Genomic DNA, 21,478 nt, shown 5'->3' with positions numbered 1-21,478 from the left:
TGATTATTCAATTAAAAAGAAAACTGATATTGGGTAGCTCGATTTCTATTTATTCCATCGATACGTAAATTACATTGATGACGTATGTTATGAACATTTGACAACTGATACCGACATGATAATGTTTCTATAATTCACATTCTTCGAATCCTGCCTCATTGAAAAAACGACAAGTATTGGCGTATTTCAACTACATTTTATTCCAACAGATGATATACACCATAGGACTATGTTACTTTTGCAATAGGATAAAACTGTAAAGTCATTTTCTTCATTATCACCTTTTTACTATGAAAAGTACAATGCAGAGAATATCATTTTCGTAGAACAAATCCCAATGACTAACATAAACATTGCCAATTGACTTTACAGTTTTATCACAGCACTCTTTGCTAAAATTTGAATTTCGTTGGCGACTCGTGCATGAGGGATGATTACACTCTAATCCAGTACATTCCACTGCGAATGTTGACATAGTCAGGAAGATTTTCAACTGGACCAACAGCTGCCACAACCGGACAATGATCATAAATGTATTTCATGCCAACGTCATGGATGTTCTTGGCTGTTACGCTCTGTAAAATATATTTAGTTATCAAATATACAGTTCTAGAGATTGCAATTACATAATATGATTACGTACATCTATCCTAGCTTCGAGTTCGTGAAGAGGAATACGGCGATTATAGCAAAGCATCTGGCGACCGATATCTTCGCAAATGGCGGTTGTGCCATCTAATTGGAGGAGCATATTTGTTTTCAGAATATTTTTTGCGCGGGACACTTCCTTTTCCGTAACAGATGTGCAGAGACGCAACCATTCCTGCTGGACTTCTCGTGTGAAATCTTCGCATTGCATAGGGTCACATACGAAATATATTCCCCAGAGACCAGTGTCCTGAATAAATTTAACGATTTTTTTTGTTTCTAAACAACTTATATGTTAGAGCAAATAGTTACCTTGTAACACGTATTGAAGCTTTGATAGCTATGACAGAGCCCATTCTGGGCGGACTCCCTGGCCAAGTTGCTGGCATTATTCATGCCACCACCTTGGCTCCTATCCCAAGCACCCATTAGAGTATTGGCCACCATAAGAGGAATGTTGTCCGCATCAGCCCAACCGGCACCTTTTAAACCATTATGAAAATTGATAAAAATTTCTTCAATAGTGTAAATATTTTAATATACCTTCTACGGCGATGGCAACGTGCGCCAGAGGAATGGTGTCGTCGCGAACACGAATTTCGGAGCCGGTGTAACGGCAGGGGATTAGCAGAGGTGGAATTTCATCATATTGTGGTCCCTTCATTGAACCAAAGTGTTTTTCAGCTAACTCTACTAGCTGCGAGTGTTGTACACCTCCAGCTCCGGCTAAAACAAACCTGCATGAGGGTGAGATTTTATTAATTGTAAATAGTACTAGAAATTCTTTGTTTTAAAACTCTTGTTAGATATAACAAATGTTAATCCACTTGAGGTGGATATGAATTATATTTACCTGGGAGGACCATAGTTATGCTTTACGTATGAGACGAGGTCAGCTCTAGAAATGGACTTGATGTTTTCAGTAGGTCCCAGAATTGTTCTTCCTAGTGGAGTTCCTTGGTATGCAGTTGCATGGAGATGATCAAACACGACTTCCTGTAGATTTGTTTCTACTTCTTGCATTTCCCTTAGAATCACACCGCGTTCTCTTTCGATTTCGCTCTCACCCAATTTCGAGTTTTGGATGATGTCGCTAAGGATTTCGATAGCTTTGGGAACGTCTTGCGAAAGACATTTGGCATAAAATACGGTCTGTTCGCGACTTGTATAGGCATTTAAATGGGCGCCCATGTTCTCAATTTCCAATTCGAGATCTGTTTGGGAACGTTTGGCGGTTCCCTGTGAGAGGAATAATGGAATTTATTTTATTATCCAGTCAACGGAAGATGATTCAAACTTACTTTGAATGCCATATGTTCCATAAAGTGGGCAACACCGTTATTCTTGTCATCTTCACATCGGCTACCAGCATCAATCCAAAGACCAACAGTTGCAGTGGGAGATCCACTATCCTCACTAGCCACACGCAGACCACTGTCCAAAGTGGAGACACGGGTTGCTGGCTGGTTGATGAGTGCTTGTTTCAATGAAGCTGCAGTAGATCTCCATTGCTTTCGAGTCTAATAGGTTTTATTAACAGTTTCGTTTTGTCAATCATTATAATAATCAATAGCAGGTATAGCTAAACTACAGAATACAACTTCTTCTTGAAGTTAGTTGTGGACTGTTCAGTTTTTTGGCAATAAACTCTTCGAAAAGGAGTCGTATTCTGAAATTTTATCACAGGTACAATCATTGACATTCTATAAATACTTTGTTTTTTAAATGTTACATTGATACTTTACAAATAACAAATCATACATTTTGTCTTGAAAAATATCTGATTTCTCTGTTTACTTTGATTAATATCAAGGAAGTTATACTATGCTTCATCTATATGACAATTTTCTGATATAGAAGAAGGTTAAGGAAGACTTGAGGAGTATAGTTACAGAAGTATCAATCACATCTATTTAAGGGTGAGGCATTATCCTATAATATAAATATTTTAAAATCCAAAAATGTGCAAGCTATCTAACGCAATTTCGCTTTTGGGATAGAAAATGCAATAAATTAAATTCATTACGTAAGGGACCCACTGAAGTAGTAACAATTAGTCCTACCTAAGATAAAGTTTGCATATGTCGTAATACCTTATTAAAAATATTGAAATTAAAGAAGAGAATATAAAGAACAGGGAAAATAAAAGAAATAATTGGCATTTTACCTGAATCAGGCTGGTTTTGTCAGAATATGTCCGCAGTGCGGAACTGATCCTCAGCAGACGAGTCGCCATTTTTATGATCAGGCAGCAGAACTCTTGCACCTAACAAACTTATCACGACTACCGCCCTAGTGTAAAATCGTAGAATACAAAAAATCCCTAGAACAAGAGACTACCGTGCATACATTTTTTAAAATTCTCTCAGTTTCGTATAAAACTAAATTTATAAATTTTAAATGAGTATATTAACAATTGCCATGACTTTGATAACAAATTATTAATAAATCTCTGACAAAATGAACTAGAAGAATTCAATTGTAGGTCAGAAAACTAAAACAAATAATGCGCGATTGCTATTGAAACCAAACAGATTATCAATCTGTCACTATCTAAATTTAACAGAGTAACATTTGACAATTAAAAATTATAAAATAATAGTTCAAAGGTTATTATTTGCCAATGAATCTTTTGATGATTCATGAATATCCATATAACGAATTTTCTTGAAATAGTTCACCGACTGACTCGACGGGTGGCTAGTAATCAAGTATGGCCGAGCCGTCGATCAGTAAGGACGTGTGTCGACTCGCGCTGCAATCTAATTTATTTTAATACGTTCGCCATCGTTTGCGGATTATTGTGTCAATATAAAAGAACAAGAGGGAAGGCTCAGGAAAACGGAGAAAGTGTTGTCAGCTCATGTAGTAAGGCAGAAATCGAAAAAATGGCACCGACGCGAGTGATCCTGATGTCGTGTGGAAGTTATAACCCTCCAACGAATATGCACTTACGAATGTTTGGTACATATATGTCATTGTTTGCAATCAATATCGAATTCTGTTTCAAACGCAGCTTTTGAAACATTGCGCAATTTCAATTATTTCACACTTGCTACGATATATTATGCTTCCCTTTTATCAACGCTTTGTGTTGGCTTTTCCTATATTGCTGTTTTCTTTTGTGTGACTAATATTTTTTTCATATGTGCTTTTGATTTCCTGTATATGAGATCATTCGTCGTGTTTACTCATGACGTATAGTTTATTGATTTTCTGTTATAATAATATTATATAAGACTCAGAATTATTGGATAGTCTACTAACAATTTTTATAATTTGAAGCATATATGCTGAGTAGCATGACTACACTTATCATTTCTGTTATCAGCATAGTAATAATGACTTTTAAACAATATGGTTATGACAAGTATCTGTTGTACTTTTCTTATTTATATTAATTTATTTGTATCGTAAATTTGTTGAATATGCATTTACTTTGTATCTAATATTTTTTGCTCTTTTGACATTCTTGTAAAACCATGTACTGTTTTTTTACAGAAATTGCAAGGGACCATTTTCATAGAATGGGTACGCATATTGTGGTGGGTGGAGTTATTTCACCCGTACATGATGCTTATGCAAAAAAGGATCTAGCAAGTGCAATGCATAGATGCGCAATGTTGAAACTAGCATTACAGAATAATGACTGGATTCGTGTTAGCAGCTGGGAAACTAGGCAAAATGCGTGGATAAAAACGCGGATAAGCCTTCAGCATCACCAAAATCTGTTAAACGCTATTTTATTTGATACCAATAACATCAAGCATCATACTGAAATTGAGGACTTAGAGTGGATACCAGAAAATGTTAAAAATAGCTCTGATCGTAGTCCAATTCAAATAAAATTGCTCTGTGGTGCTGATCTTCTAGAGAGCTTTGGGACTCCTGGTCTTTGGGCCGATGAAGATGTTAGTTGTTATTTTTGTGACAGTACTTATACAGTTTACCACAGCAATTAGACCTTGAACATATTGCGAAGTTTAAACCTGTAATATCTTTCAGATCGATGCTATAGTTGGTCAGCATGGTCTAGTTGTCATAACTCGAGAAGGCTCAAATCCAAATAAATTTATATATGACTCTGACATACTTTCCAAATATATGGTAAGTTATTTATTTCAAATTTTCATTGAAAAACACTTTTTTACTCGTACTATCCCTTATATCTAACATGCAACTACTATTATATCATTTTACATATTTTAAAAAATTCTCCTCAGTACAACATCCACATTGTCACTGAATGGATACCGAATGAAGTTAGTTCGACGAGAATACGAAGAGCATTAAAACGAGGTGAAAGTGTAAAATACCTCGTCCAGGATCTAGTCATCGATTATATTTACAAACATGGAATATACAACGTAAAGTCCACGTCGACAATGTGAGTTTGAAATATTTTAGTTAGAAACAGTAGCTAGAAAAATAATACAAAAGTGACTTAATTGTTTTTCTTTACAGTAGTTATTAAGGGAGTTATAGATTTTTGTATATTTTATATGGAAAGGATATATTTTTATAGTAATTTTAGTTCCTTATAGCTGATATTGTTTTAAGTGGTCTGGAAAAAGGCCAGATTGAGTCTCAAAAATGAAAAGAGTACTAAAAGTGCATGGATTTGAAATGTTACCAAAGTATTATCAGTTACTTTCCACGGTAATGATGAGTTTAAGTGGTATGATATTCCATTAGTCTAGTCTATTTGTGTCTTCCATCACAATATTAAAAATCTCGAAAGCTGTACAATGATCAATGGACCAATCATAACAGAAGGTTCCTATGTTCCAATTATGAATAAAATTTACTAAGTTTTATCTCGCACAATTTTATTCTTCGCTCAAAGCACTACAGTAAGAAATTTCACTGTCGATATCACATTTTTGCACCCAGGACTATAGTAAATAAAACTAATATAGTATGTGTTAGTGAAGTAACTTACAAGTCACGTTTGAGCCACATAACAATGAAAAATGGTATCTTGTTTCATGCTGCCAATTCTTCGGATGCTAAAGTAAGTTGGATCTGTCTTTGAACAATGCAAACAATTACTTACACATTGATCCTAAATACCAAAACGCATTTTTAACACCGTCGCCAAGCGACATTACCATGGAATCCCCAAGTCCCATCGAGATCATATCAATCGATGTTCCTGATTCCGTTCTGAAGAAGAATCTTCAGAACACGCCGAGTTTCACCTCGATCAGACTCGGCAGCCTCGAGGATGTTGAGAGTGTGCGTGAGAAATTCTTTAGTGCCATATCTGAGAATGGAAACAAACTTTTACCCACGCTAAAGATTGCCTGTCCCGGTCAGGCTAAGCAGATTATAGCCACCGAGACTGGAGAGTCTCAAATTTTGAACGAGGTAGGTCTCAGCGAGGATGCCAGGGCGACTGTATCTCTTGCGGAAAATATAAAAACGTGTCAAAGTCAAGAAAACGAGAGTTGCTTAGGTGTGGACGTCATTACAGATGACACTTGTGAAGTCCTTGTAGATTTGCATGATCCTAATGTATCTGAAAAATCTTTGAGTAGTGAGATCGTAGCGATTCTAGAGGATCAGGTGGACCCTAATTACATTGGATTAGAGATAGATATCGTTGACAAGGATAGTTTTGAAGCTGACTCGAAAAGCTTTTACGAAGATGCGCGCGACGATCGTGAAAAATCTTCAGATCTTGAAAATGATCGTTCTTCCACTGATGGGCAGATGCTAGATCGTAAGGATGACAGCTTTTGCGAAACTATTGAGGAATTTGATCCTGCTCAAGATCAGTTTCCAAATGAAGTTTCACCCAAGAGTTACAACCATACTCTAATCAATATTATACCTGCTAGTATTATATGCTCAGACATTGAATTTGATACGAATAAAAATCTTGATAAGGATATCACTTTGGAAATTGATTTAAGTATGGATTCGATTCAGTTGAAGAATAAGAGTCTTGTAGATGAGAAGAATGAACGTTTGGACGTAATTAAACTTGCCGACGGAAGCGCGACGAACACCGAGATAAACGAAATAATATCAACAAATCGTGAAATTAATACCGATAAAAATTTAGAGGTAAAGGTAGAGGCGTTAAACAAAGAGCATGTTATTGAGAAGGATATAGTAAAAAGTAATTTGAATAGTGATAATCCCGATATAGATGGTAAATACATAAAATCGTTAGTGAATTTACGTAAAAGCCCCAAAAAATTAAGAAACAAGAGCGCAGATGAAATAATGATAGTCAATGATATCGGAAAAGTATCTGATAACGATAACGTACTTGTAAGTGATAAATCCACCATAACGGAAAAACTATACAGCGAAAAAGAAACAAGTACAACGGACTCATGTTCAACTTTAACAAAATCAAACTCAAAATTGGATCATACTGGAACTAAGCGCACGGAATACCCGAAAGACGCTACAAAGACAAACAGTCTGAGAAAAAGAGAATCTATCAAAGAAAATTTGGAAAACAGTCAACGTCAAAATTCAATTCTACAAGGCAGCTTGGACTCCATTAATATCACCGCTTCGAAGGCATCTAATAATTCCACAAGTTTTGAATCAGTTTCCAAAAAGTCTAAAAGCTTCGAATCAATTAAGCACAGCGGCTCGAAATCCTTGACGTATAGGAGTTTCGAAATTTCGTACAGTGACATTTTCAAACTAAAATCCGACAGTACATCGCAATTAATCACTGCGAATAATTTTGACGGCCAAAGCGACGAATTTTGCACGGAATGTTGCTACGCAAACGATCCGTCCTTAAAGGAAGGAAGTTTGAATCAGGATTTACTTTATACACTAAGATCAAACGGTAGTTCACCGGTAGATGAGGATTCCACGGAATGCGATATTTGCAGCGCTTGCGATCTTCAAGATACTGGGGAAGTTTCTAATTACAAAACCACGGATCCAACTGGAACAGGTTGCGAATTGTGCGAAATTTGTGGCGAGGCCAATGACGATTTTATAGGAGAGAATCTACTCTTATCAAATAAGGAACCATTGAAGGATATTTTGGAAACGGGTGTAGTACCTAATAGAAAATTAGCATTGAGTTTACTAAAGGACACTTCGTCTTGTGGGGAAAAGGTACGACTCAAATCTCAAGCTAATGATAGTTTCGAGATTGAAAATTGTGGCGTGGACTATATCCATACTTTAAAGTCAGACAACGATCATTTCGAAATTGAAAATTGTGGCGCTGATACAGACCTGAATGGATCTGCCGAGCACGCTAGGTGTTACGAAAAAGAAAAGAAAAATTGTAATATAAAAAAATCGGATTTACTCAATGATAAATTGAACTTTAACACAGCCGAGGAAAGTATGCGAAATCTTAAATATTTTATGCCCAAAGATGAGGTGGTCATGATGTCCAGAGGAAACAAGAGATTGAGCAGAAAGGGTTCCTTCGTGCAAAAGGGCACCGTGGACCACGATCAAGAGAAAAGAAGGTACTCATCAGTGGACAATTTGCAGTACCAGTCAAAACAATTCCTGAAAACATCTACCGAGAGCAAGTTCCTCAGGTCAAAGGGCACGAAATTGATTGCCTCTGCAGATAATATTCGCAGTGACAGTACGAGAAGCAAACGCGGCAGACGATTACAAAGATCAGCAGATGATATTGGAAAATTTGACTCATCTGCCGATAATTTAGACTCCCTGGACGAGAGTCTGGATACTGCTGAGGATGAAGATGCTGGAGATGAAATTAATAATAGGAAAGCACGTGACAACGACATGGTTAAGATGATTCTTACTAAGCACGGTATTAAAATAATAAGTGAGAAGGAAACGGTTCTCTAATTACGATCAATATAATTAATGCGTTATCGTTATCATAAGACAAGTCATTAACATCAAAGACAAATTTACTGATATCATGAATCTTAATAGTTCAACCGAAGATATCATCTTGATCTGTACGATGAAAATATGAAATATTCTATAGTTATCAGAATGAATCCCTCATCTTTCGTGATGATTTATCAATGATTAATTAAAATTTTGATCAATATCAACGTAAAGATCATTACTTATTAGTATATTACTATATCTCAATCATTATTCCATCACGAAAGACCATCCAGTTGTATTAACATTTTTGATAACTATTTTCGTGCCAATACAACACTGATGCATAATAACAATATATATTTAACATACGTCTAATGCATCAACACCGGGATGGAGACTGTCATATGTTGATATGAATTATTACAACATATCACAGTACTGTTAAATGCAGTTTTCCTCTAACCGAAAGTACGTTCACGTCGAACGCGAAGAAACAGTCAATAATTAATAATGAATTAAAATGTTAGATTGTTCATTCTAATTAATGTAACATAGATATATTGCCAAAGTGCATGCGATCTGTCAATGTCACAGGCACGTGTTGTGTGCACATGTGAATCAAGTCGTTAAGACAATCTTACGGACATACACAGCCTGTTCACGTATATGTCGTTGAAATTTAAGAAAACAGTAATAACCGAAAATAATTTATGACAAATGTTAAACACACTCAACCGCGACGCATCTATTGAAAATATAATTCATTCATGTCGCGGTCGGGTCAGTGTTCAACCGTTAGACTGAATTTCTATTGAAACATGATATTTAGGGAAAGCTTCCAAAAATGTTAAACCGTTAGATAACTCGACGACTCAATGGTTGATGTATTAATTATCTAAGCCACAGTAAGATGAACATTACGATCTAAACGCTTCCCAATTTTGCTATTATTACAATTAGCATTTATAACATGAACAAATTCTGACAGTATTACATTCCAGTATGGGGATGCGTACGGACTTCGATCAGATTGACAAATGTGGATATTATTTAGTATTGGTGCTATTATTACATACTTGCTATAGATATACCATTAAAACGTAAATGCAATTGTATTTAATGCGTACATCGAAATCTTCGCGCAATCCCAAACAAGTCCAAATTCTTTGATACAAATCATGATACACGCTAGTTACTATTAAGATAGAGGATAGTGACTTTTTGTTGTTAGCAACCAATTTTTTTTTTAGTGCATGCCCTATTACGCACTATAATAATTTCACGCTTGAGGCATCCTTCTTAGACATGTTTCGACCCTTTGTCGTTTTACTGTCAGCTTTTTAGCAGCGTTTCAAGTTATTTACTTTGACGTATAGTCGTTACCTTTTTATAGGTGAAATTTAATGGGAAAATACAATATTTTCAATACAAATTTATAATGACATTGAATGATTTATCGAATCGATGCAATTTTAGTTAAATAATATAAAGTTCCTATTTCGTTTCGATCTTTCCAAAATAAAATTCTCTTCCAAATGATCTCGTGAGTGGCACTCGAAAAAAAAAAAAAAAATACTATTTTATAACCCATGTCGTAAAGACAGTAATAATTTACTTCCCGTAAATCGAAATGATTTTAGATTTTATGGGTAGTAAGCCATAAATTATTTTACGCTTTGTCTATTGTTGCGCGCGTATTAAGTTCCTTCTGTGTCTATGAATTTTCTCATTAATAGAGAAAAAAATCTTCTGGCCTACGTAACTTCTCCCATGCAATCGTAAACTCGTCCGTTACACAATTTACTTTATATCCAACAGCTTATGGTTTAACGTAAATTTAGTAAATCGATTTACAGTATAATGATTTTATAATTGTTAATTTTGTGACCTTATCAATAATATATAATTACACCTACGCCGCTCTCGTATTCACGTGAATTATCTTTCCCTTAGTTTCTTTAACACCTCCCGTCCTGGCTCTTCTCCTTCGAGTAATATAGTACATACATACATACGTCTAATACATAATTATATTGGCACGATTGCGTAGGAGAAGTTGACGCGTGGTTCTGTTCTGACGCAGCATGTGATATGTGTTTTCCAGGATACGGCAAAACCTGCATGCCTACTGTAAGACAGATAGTTGACTGTCTTGTCGCTGCTCGTCCCATGCCCATCCGATGCGGCCCCTGTCTTACCGCTAACCATACTAACCACGCTACTAACAAACGTAGTAGTAACGACTCCGATTGCGTTAGTAGCACGGCTAACCACAACAACAACAACAACAACAACGTACACGTCTTCGATAACCAAAAAGATCTTAAAGCTATAGACAATACTATTATCACCTACGCGACGGCATATGGGCGCGATTCATCTAGCATAGAATTTTAGGCTGGCTCTACATGACGATTCGGAAATCATTTTTTATTGTTGCCAATTTTAATATTATTACGAGATATTTATTTTTTCATTAGTACCTTATTATCTATTGGTAATAAACGTTTAGGGATGTTTTTGAAAATTATATTAGAAACGCTTGATACTTGGCAAGTAGATTTTTTTTAAACGTGTTAACCAAAAATTATTATTGTGTGCATATATCGTGTAGTGCAACATTTTGCTTATGGTGTTTCCTGTTGTGTAATACATGGAATTATGTCGGAGGATTATTCGCTGTTGTCCTTTTTTTTTTATTGTATTAGATTATTTAAGTCGTACGAGATTCATGTACGTGTTCGGATTCTCTTTGGAGGCAGTCTGAAATTTCTTTTTCGTGTACCTAAATAGTCTTTTTTTTTTTTTTTAGGAATTATGGTTTAATTGTTTCGTAATTATAGAAGCCATAGAGGTGAAATTTGCGGCGAAATGTTCAAGAGAGACGTGGTGAACGGTGCGATTGGGATAGGGAGATGCGCAGGATGCTGATGAGAGATGATGTATTTATTTTGTATACTGAAAAAGATAGGCATATATATATATATGTATATATTGATAAATATTTTCCAAGAATGTTAGTAAACTTTATAAACATTTTTTAATAGCCAATCCCGAATCACTTTGTAGATTCATTTTAATTAGTTATTATAATTATGTCAGCGGGAAAGGACATGTTATTGTTTTATTCAAGGGAATGCACACCGTTTGCACGTTACCGATAGTTTAGCACTATTTTGTACTAAACCAATGACTATACCGAGTGACCTTGAAATTCCTTATCAGTATCACTCTGTCTAACTAACTCGTTCTCGGATTTTCGATATGAACTAGAATCGAATCTCTGCGTTCGAGCGCCTAGCAAAGTGATGCAGTAGCCTATGATACTCTTTAACTTTATTTAATCAACAGTAGAGAGTAGAGATAGTGCCAAAAAAGCATTTTCAAGATTTCTCCTTAAAACCAACCGAATGGGTTTATAATGCTTTTTTCTTCTGTAGCACAAACAAATTAATTTTCCTAATCATTCCAACAGTCTACCTTTTTTACGCATGAGTGTGACAAAGTCGCCTCCAGACACATTTTTTCAAGCTAGGATTTTTGTTTGAAATCACATCAATGTATTTATTCTAATACTGTTATTTTCTCTATTTTTAGTTCCTTGATTATTCCTATGATTCAATTATAATAAGTTATGGAATTGATCCGCTGGAGGCATTGTTTTTTTTTTTTATGATAAAAAACTAATTTTTTATATATTAATACTGCCTCCAATTTTTCAAAAATCTGTCTAAAAAATATCGTACAGTGGTTACGCGTGTCAGAATATCTAAGTCGCGTCTGCGCCTTTGCTTTGAATTGTTATAATGACGCCATATAAATATATATGTATACACACATGTTTAGTTTACACAGTATATATGTTTGTACGATATATAATCAGTTAGTATATATACATGACGTATTATATTATATATTATATACGTATATGAAATGTTTAAGAAAAATATGTACATGACAGAGGAATAAATTTGTGGTTGGAATTACCACGTTTAACCTGACTTGTATATACACGATATGAGTGCTGAAAATGATTACGAATAATTAATTATTTTCATTTAATCCTTGATTAATATTTTTATAGAGTTCATGGAAGAACGAGGTTTTTCAGCCTGTCAGTTAAACACTGATCTCTGAGTCACGTTGATATCGGTATGCCTGCACTTGATTGATTATGATCACATAACTCTGATTAAAAAGTCGTTTAAATGATACGGAATCGCATTTATTTTTCATATACAATGTATTTACACCTTAGAAAAAAAAAAGAACAAAGAAAACATTGCTTACGTCTATTGCAATTTATGCTATATGCCAGAAGGATAAACTACATTTACATCAATATACATATTTTATATCGTTAATAAGTTTGGACGGATACTGGTTGTCTATGCCATTTTTTTCCTTTAGCGAATTTCAATTTACGAAGAATCTCTTTAAATCGTCTGAAGTTTCGAGAAAAATCGACTAACCCACTCACTCAGTATTATTTTCTAGACATATACAATACCAGATGCGTTTGTCGTTAAAAATCTAATCACGTAAATCATGCGCAGTATTGGCATTTGCAATAATAAAAGTCATGAAGTTTACTAGTGCTAGCACGTACTTGGAAACAATGGAGTATACAAGAGATTGAACTAAACTCGAGCCCCGATCAATATCTGCCTACAAATATTTTCTGACTAGAGAGTAACAGCATTTGGATCTTCGGCTTTTTAATTTATATGTATAGGTATACTCGATTCACGGCTCCTCAATAATTTTCGTCCGGAATCAAATACTAAAACCATCCACGGATTTCTGACGACGAACAGAAATTTTCCAAGCAAGTCTAGCGTGTCCACATTCACGATATTCGTTAATAATTTTTTTTTTTCTTGTCATAATAACTCGACAAACGTAAAGGACATTGTCACCGTAAGATGTAAAGACCCTGTTTGGATAGCATTCACTAAGATTATCGTTCACTTCCATTGGCTCTTGATTCAACGAAATATTTATCTGCTACGTATCATCATGTCTGTACTATTCGATAAATTGATCTCTCATCGATAAAACCTATCGTTAGCATACGGTTTTAGATCTGAGACCGAGTACACATAATATTAAGAGACCCAATGTCCAGCCTAGGGTAACCAGAAAACCATGATAAACCGTTGGTTCATCCATTGTGTAACCTTTATCCAATAATCCTCTTAACGCTATTCCTGGTACTGTTGTTGGCAGTGATAGGCTTATCCAACGAAGAAGTCTTGGCATACCCTCCACTGGCCAGATGCAACCTTTTTGTATTTAATGATAATAATTTTATTCAATTTGAATTATTCAATTACTTTTTTGTTAAGACTTTTAAAATTCTTACCACAAAGTAGAATGACAGGATAGAAACTGCCTGTGGCTATGTAATTTGCTAATGTGTGAGAACTGCACATGATCGATATGAAGAATCCTGAATTAATGTAATCGTATGTCAGTTCGTTCAATGTATTATACATTTAATGGTAATTCTTATTTTACATATTGTTTACTTGCCATAACACATGCCACATATGCCCATAAGCAATAGCAACGATATTACTGCCATCATCGATCCTTTGCATTCGAGTTCGAATTGGACGATACTGATTGTCAGTGATACGGCGACCTGGATGATGACGACTGTCCCTTGGGTCAGGATATGAGCGATCAGAATCTGCACTGTCGTCACTCCTAATGGTCGAAGATCGTGTATATTCAAATAATAGATGTAGTTCCAAAACATTGAATACTTGGTAATTATTGACTTTATGAAAATAATTATTTTGACCTAATAGCGACAGTCAGTGCTTATGAACTTTTTCAAAATGTCAAACATTTACAGAATTTTTGCATTATTCAACAGCTGAACGGTACACGATAAACAGTATGTTATGGTTGATTGGTATCGAACGGCGGCGAATTTGAAAAACAAAGCGGAAGTAAATACTGACAATCTTTCTAAAAATAGCGATTGTTTGCTCACTAAGCAGACGCAAGATAATGGGTTGATAATTAAATCCTAAAAAAAACTTGTTTTTGCAAAATTGCTACGTCGAGCCCACTTGTCACTCGGGTGACTTTCAATACTCGAATGAGATTTTAAGTATCGATAGTGAGAGAGTGAGTAAAAACAGTCTGGAATTATATTTTCTCTTCTTTGAGGACTTTACGTAAGAATGCAATTTTGTATATTATGGGTAATTTTTAAGATCAATAATTATTATCATCGATATTTTTCGGATTGTTTCTATTATTGAAATTGTATGCAAATTGTCTGTTACCTTGTACTAGACTCCTATCCCATACGCCTTCGTGACGGTCCGCAATGATTATCGAGGAGGACACAGACGTCATCAAGAAAAATACTACACTGAAATATTAAAAATGTATTGTCTTCAATATTTCCCGCAAGCTTAACTTTAATAGCAATATACAGGAGTAAGGATACTTACGTTAATAAAAAAACAGGCGCCATGAAGGTTGAATATTTTGGATCCTTCGTTCCGAACATAGGATTTTCAAACTGATGAGAGAAAAAAATGAAATATTTTGTTAAGTATCTACGAGTAGTCTGACAGAAAATATATTGATAGGTACCTTGATTGGTAAATCCGCGTATTTCTTTGCTATATTACAGGTGGAAATGATATCTTGGAAAATTTCGAAAAAACGATCGAACAGTTTCTTCTTGACGTGTAGGCCAATTTGCCTGTCTGAGAGGGAAATTAATTTGTGTAATTTCATGGATTTTTTGTGATATTAATTATTACGTAATTATCACATACTTCCCATATCCAGCCAGATTTGTATTTCACCTTCCAAAACTTCCTTTTCCGTAATGTCCTCCTCCCTCAACCAATCATAATCCCGCCTTCTTTGCAAAGCTTGCGAAAAATTGGCACCAAAATACATAAATCCAACGATCGTGCCCTTTTTCACAGCCTCGTTGGCATCCGTCTGGGTGTTATAAAATTTCTAAATTGGCAACAACAGAAGAATAATTATTGTTAACAGATTTTTCATTACGTGATATCGTAATGTGAGACATTTTTTACGACTCGTTACCTTTTCCGCGATGGAATCATTGAATTCGCGTATAAATCGACAACTCAGGTCGATGAAATCACAAGTAAAATTATTCGGCATGTATACGACTTGTCCGACATTATTGCCAAAATCACAGTTTCCAGCTTCTTCATTTACAACTCCAATCTGAAGTCCACGAGGATCGCCTCCAATGGAATAAAAGAAGACACACACCTGGATCATCGGAAAAATCAGGGCGAATAGAATTCCCCTGAAATAAGGTAATCGCATTCACTTAATTGTATCCTTGTACGTAGAATTAGACGTACGTATTAGAAACAGCTGAAGAAAATAATACACTTCGTTTACGTACCCAGGATGCCTTGCGAATTGCAAGATATTCTTAATCATAAGAGCTTTGAATTTCTTCCACGTATTACGTTTTATTTTTCGTGGATTCGTTTGGTCCTCCGTCGTGCTTAATATTACTTTTTCATTTTTCTCGTTGTTCTAAAAGCAAAAAATAAATATTATGGTAAAATTGTATTTTTCAAAAATTTTCACAACGATCCTATAAAAAATTGACTCATACTTACATCCGTATTACCGTGAATTGCAGGTGACCGAGTTGCGCCGGAAGTGTGGATCTCTTCTAGTTCCGGAAGCATTTCTGTGGAGCCATCGGTAATTCCTAAATCCTGACGTTCCTTCTGCTGCTGACTGAGTGTCAGAAATGCCTCTTCCAGAGTGTCGCATTGGAAACGTATCAACAACTGACTTGGCGTAGATTCTGCCAGCAATTGGCCACATCTCATCAGGCCGATCTTGCATTGAAAGAAATAGCCTTCAATTAACAAATCAATTGAATAAAATAATCCTCAGGTATCAGATCCAACTATTCTACCTTATTAGCCTGTTTGGCTTCTTCTATGTAGTGCGTGGTGATAACAACCGTGACGCCATCCTCCCGCGTTATTTTCACTAAAAAATTCCAAATGCTGCAACAAATATAATTCTCTGTCAAGTTCAGAATATTTATCATGCACTAACTACTAGTGAACAAATTTTACGTTCTATTGTGTATCTAAAAAATATACTTGCTTCTCACAAAGCACAGGATCCAGGCCCACTGTCGGTTCATCAAGAATCAGCAACTCCGGCTTATGGACCAATGCTGCTGCGAACGAGACTCTTCTTTGCTGACCGCCACTCATATTCTTCACAAGACGATTCTTCGGAGGAAGTTGAAGTAAATCCGAGAGGAACTCGTATCTCTCTTCTGGAAGATCATAGGCGATTTTACATTTCGAGTATTACTATGTAATATTCATATAATTAATTATCCATTCAATAATATTACGCAATCCACAATAATTAATGGTTAAACAAAAAATTGAATGCGGACGTATGCATAATTCATCCGAGGATAATCGCAGAACCGAAGTAAAGCTGTAATACCAGACTGAAATTTACATAATCATTTAGTAGTGAGAAACGATATTCATATCTGCATGACTTCAAAAAATTACCAATAACGTCATCATTAAGCCCGTTGATTCTGCCGAAGTAATAGAGAGCACCCAGCACTGTAAACTCCTTGACCAGTGAAATTTCCTGCGGCATATAACCAACCCTCGGTCCTGGAATTCCTGATCCTTCGGTTCCAGGCTTTCCTCCGAGCACCCATATGTCACCACTGTCCAATTTCCGTACACCAACGACACATGAGAGCAAAGTAGTCTTGCCGCATCCACTGGCACCCAGAAGTCCGTAACTGAAAGCAACAAATGATATCTTAGCATTCGTAACGAACGGAACAAATTGAAATTGCTTTTTTGGATGCACAAAAATGAATTTTTCATGCAATTCGACCAGAATTTTATAAGGCCTCATAACTGTCAAATAATTCGTTATCATATACGACTGATATTAAAAAATCTCAAGACGTTGAACAATCTTCGTAGCGATAGATTGTAGCGAGAAATAATTTCCAGTTTATCCATGGTCTAATCAGAGCTTATTCACAGTGGGCATGCGAATAATGTGCTCTTTGTTCTGGATAATGAGTAACAGTTTCGCTTCGGTAAGTTTTGATAGACTTGCGGCATCTAGTGCCAAGATAAAGTCTGATCCTTATGAGACATGAGGTTCAGTTATTGACGAGAAGATGGAGGCGCGCGTTCTCACTCGATATTTCCTTCTGGGTCATCTGGCATTTATGATAATAAATGGGCAGCCGATACTGGATTCACTTTACATCCTTGGAGACGATACAGTGCACATCGATTTACGTGCCACGAAGGATCTATATGGTCTGCAGGAGACGCAGTTCCTTTTGAAGACAATACTCGACGTCAATGATCTTCGCGACGTTGTGAAAATAATCGCTGAACGGCATCGCGATAAGATGAGCGTCGACTACTCGACCTTCATTCACCGGGAGAATTTTAGCCGCAGGGAAAACTATGCCGATAAGAATAATGAAGACCTCGTATCGGATTCCAAATATAGTCGGAAGAAAAGTAACATCACTAGGACGAATCAATCTACTGGAAATTCGCATCAAGAAGAAGTCAACGGTGGTAAAATGAAAAAAAGTTCTTCATTGCCGCTTTCGGATCGCATTAATAACTTTTTAAATATGGTCAATGGGAAACTTGGAAAAGATGAAAAATCTGATCAAATTCAAAATGCCAGGAGAGCTGATCACAGAAGGTTCGAAATTACATTAATTCGCGAAATTTATAATTTAATAAGAGAAGCTTTGAGTTTAGTCAAAACACTACCGGAGAAGAAGAAAAAGATCGTGGAAGATTCTTCAAATATCATCGAAGAAGATGATAGCAGAACAGACGGTGCACATTACCATGAGGATGTTATGGATGGATTATTAAATTTGTATGGTGACACGAGGATTCTTTATCGGGAAATAGTAAAAGATTTTGAATTACGGAATGGGCGTAAGACATTATTAATTTCGAGTTATTATTTACGAAATTTGTTTGACATCTGGAGACGGAGCCAGCCTTCCGAAAATCCACCTATATATAGTGAAATGGCTGCTAGAAGGAATTATGAAGATTTTGAGAGATACAATACTCAATTAAGTGACGATACTACTGGTACTACTCGTATGCATAAGCAGGATATTGTGGCCAATGAGACAGCAGGTCGTTCTGGATTTGATCACTTATGGAATTCGACAAGTAAACAATCGAATAAAAAGAATCATCCTGATAATTCAGCATCCAACAATAGGATCAATGGGAAACTTAGAAAAGATGAAAAATCGGATCAAATTCAAAATGGCAGGAGAGCTGATCAAAGAAGGTTCGAAATTACATTAATTAACGAAATTTATAATTTAATAAGAGAAGCTTTGAGTTTAGTCAAAACACTACCGGAGAAGAAGAAAAAGACCGTGGAAGATTCTTCAAATATCATCGAAGAAGATGATAGCAGAACAGACGGTGCAGATTACAATGAGGATGTTAAACGTCATCATTAAGCCCGTTGATTCTGCCGAAGTAATAGAGAGCACCCAGCACTGTAAACTCCTTGACCAGTGAAATTTCCTGCGGCATATAACCAACCCTCGGTCCTGGAATTCCTGATCCTTCGGTTCCAGGCTTTCCTCCGAGCACCCATATGTCACCACTGTCCAATTTCCGTACACCAACGACACATGAGAGCAAAGTAGTCTTGCCGCATCCACTGGCACCCAGAAGTCCGTAACTGAAAGCAACAAATGATATCTTAGCATTCGTAACGAACGGAACAAATTGAAATTGCTTTTTTGGATGCACAAAAATGAATTTTTCATGCAATTCGACCAGAATTTTATAAGGCCTCATAACTGTCAAATAATTCGTTATCATATACGACTGATATTAAAAAATCTCAAGACGTTGAACAATCTTCGTAGCGATAGATTGTAGCGAGAAATAATTTCCAGTTTATCCATGGTCTAATCAGAGCTTATTCACAGTGGGCATGCGAATAATGTGCTCTTTGTTCTGGATAATGAGTAACAGTTTCGCTTCGGTAAGTTTTGATAGACTTGCGGCATCTAGTGCCAAGATAAAGTCTGATCCTTATGAGACATGAGGTTCAGTTATTGACGAGAAGATGGAGGCGCGCGTTCTCACTCGATATTTCCTTCTGGGTCATCTGGCATTTATGATAATAAATGGGCAGCCGATACTGGATTCACTTTACATCCTTGGAGACGATACAGTGCACATCGATTTACGTGCCACGAAGGATCTATATGGTCTGCAGGAGACGCAGTTCCTTTTGAAGACAATACTCGACGTCAATGATCTTCGCGACGTTGTGAAAATAATCGCTGAACGGCATCGCGATAAGATGAGCGTCGACTACTCGACCTTCATTCACCGGGAGAATTTTAGCCGCAGGGAAAACTATGCCGATAAGAATAATGAAGACCTCGTATCGGATTCCAAATATAGTCGGAAGAAAAGTAACATCACTAGGACGAATCAATCTACTGGAAATTCGCATCAAGAAGAAGTCAACGGTGGTAAAATGAAAAAAAGTTCTTCATTGCCGCTTTCGGATCGCATTAATAACTTTTTAAATATGGTCAATGGGAAACTTGGAAAAGATGAAAAATCGGATCAAATTCAAAATGCCAGGAGAGCTGATCACAGAAGGTTCGAAATTACATTAATTCGCGAAATTTATAATTTAATAAGAGAAGCTTTGAGTTTAGTCAAAACACTACCGGAGAAGAAGAAAAAGACCGTGGAAGATTCTTCAAATATCATCGAAGAAGATGATAGCAGAACAGACGGTGCAGATTACAATGAGGATGTTAAGGATGGATTATTAAATTTGTATGGTGACACGAGGATTCTTTATCGGGAAATAGTAAAAGATTTTGAATTACGGAATGGGCGTAAGACATTATTAATTTCGAGTTATTATTTACAAAATTTGTTTGACATGTGGAGTCGGAGCCAGCTTTCCGAAAATCCACCTGTATATGATGAAATGGCTGCTAGAAGGAATTATGAAGATTTTAAGAGATACTATACTCAATTAAATGACGATAGTACTGGTACTACTCGTATGCATAAGCAGGATATTGTGGCCAATGAGTCAGCAGGTCGTTCTGGATTTGATCATTTATGGAATTCGACAAGTAAACAATCGAACAAAAAGAATCATCCTGATAATTCAGCATCCCACAATAGGATCAATGGGAAACTTGGAAAAGATGAAAAATCGGATCAAATTCAAAATGCCAGGAGAGCTGATCAAAGAAGGTTCGAAATTACATTAATTAACGAAATTTATAATTTAATAAGAGAAGCTTTGAGTTTAGTCAAAACACTACCGGAGAAGAAGAAAAAGACCCTGGAGGATTTTTCAAATATCATCGAAGAGGATAGCACAAGGTACGGTGCTGATTCGAAATTTATAATTTAATAATAGGATCAATGGGAAACTTGGAAAAGATGAAAAATCGGATCAAATTCAAAATGGCAGGAGAGCTGATCACAGAAGGTTCGAAATTACATTAATTCACGAAATTTATAATTTAATAAGAGAAGCTTTGAGTTTAGTCAAAACACTACCGGAGAAGAAGAAAAAGATCGTGGAAGATTCTTCAAATATCATCGAAGAAGATGATAGCAGAACAGACGGTGCACATTACCATGAGGATGTTATGGATGGATTATTAAATTTGTATGGTGACACGAGGATTCTTTATCGGGAAATAGTAAAAGATTTTGAATTACGGAATGGGCGTAAGACATTATTAATTTCGAGTTATTATTTACAAAATTTGTTTGACATGTGGAGTCGGAGCCAGCTTTCCGAGAATCCACCTGTATATGATGAAATGGCTGCTAGAAGGAATTATGAAGATTTTAAGAGATACAATACTCGATTAAATGACGATACTACTGGTACTACTCGTATGCATAAGCAGGATATTGTGGCC

General features: G+C 36.0%; 3 protein-coding genes across 3 annotated transcripts; 1 reads left to right on the top strand and 2 right to left on the bottom strand.

Moving 5' to 3' along the window:
- Nucleotides 1–174: 174 nt before the first annotated feature.
- Nucleotides 175–2,965, bottom strand: LOC107272026 (mitochondrial-processing peptidase subunit beta). Its single transcript, XM_015748717.2, has 7 exons — nt 2,816–2,965; nt 1,950–2,168; nt 1,502–1,887; nt 1,192–1,385; nt 961–1,130; nt 644–898; nt 175–575 (listed from the first exon to the last, which is right to left on the bottom strand). Exons 1-7 carry the CDS (start codon nt 2,882–2,884, stop codon nt 435–437), a joined length of 1,434 nt encoding a protein of 477 aa, XP_015604203.1. The 5' UTR covers nt 2,885–2,965; the 3' UTR covers nt 175–434.
- A 191-nt stretch (nt 2,966–3,156) lies between these two features.
- LOC107272016 lies at nt 3,157–10,538 on the top strand. The gene is made up of 5 exons (XM_015748701.2): nt 3,157–3,612; nt 4,150–4,559; nt 4,654–4,755; nt 4,872–5,035; nt 5,664–10,538. The coding sequence occupies exons 1-5, from the start codon at nt 3,537–3,539 to the stop codon at nt 8,464–8,466; spliced, it is 3,555 nt and encodes a 1,184-aa protein (XP_015604187.1). The 5' UTR covers nt 3,157–3,536; the 3' UTR covers nt 8,467–10,538.
- A 2,128-nt stretch (nt 10,539–12,666) lies between these two features.
- On the bottom strand, nt 12,667–17,278 carry LOC107272015 (ABC transporter G family member 23; the record flags this gene model as incomplete). The annotated part of the gene is given in 13 exon segments (XM_015748699.1): nt 12,667–13,742; nt 13,823–13,909; nt 13,993–14,169; nt 14,760–14,848; nt 14,931–15,001; nt 15,076–15,191; nt 15,264–15,453; nt 15,544–15,775; nt 15,878–16,014; nt 16,101–16,328; nt 16,409–16,502; nt 16,606–16,783; nt 17,034–17,278. Coding segments are annotated over 13 exon segments (2,062 nt in total), but the record flags the coding sequence as incomplete, so codon positions are not given.
- Nucleotides 17,279–21,478: the final 4,200 nt, after the last annotated feature.

The sequence above is a fragment of the Cephus cinctus genome, unplaced genomic scaffold (assembly GCF_000341935.2).
Source record: "Cephus cinctus unplaced genomic scaffold, Ccin1 Ccin1_scaffold1097, whole genome shotgun sequence".
Classification (NCBI taxonomy): Eukaryota; Metazoa; Arthropoda; class Insecta; order Hymenoptera; family Cephidae; genus Cephus; species Cephus cinctus.
This window is presented reverse-complemented; position numbering and strand designations above follow the sequence as displayed.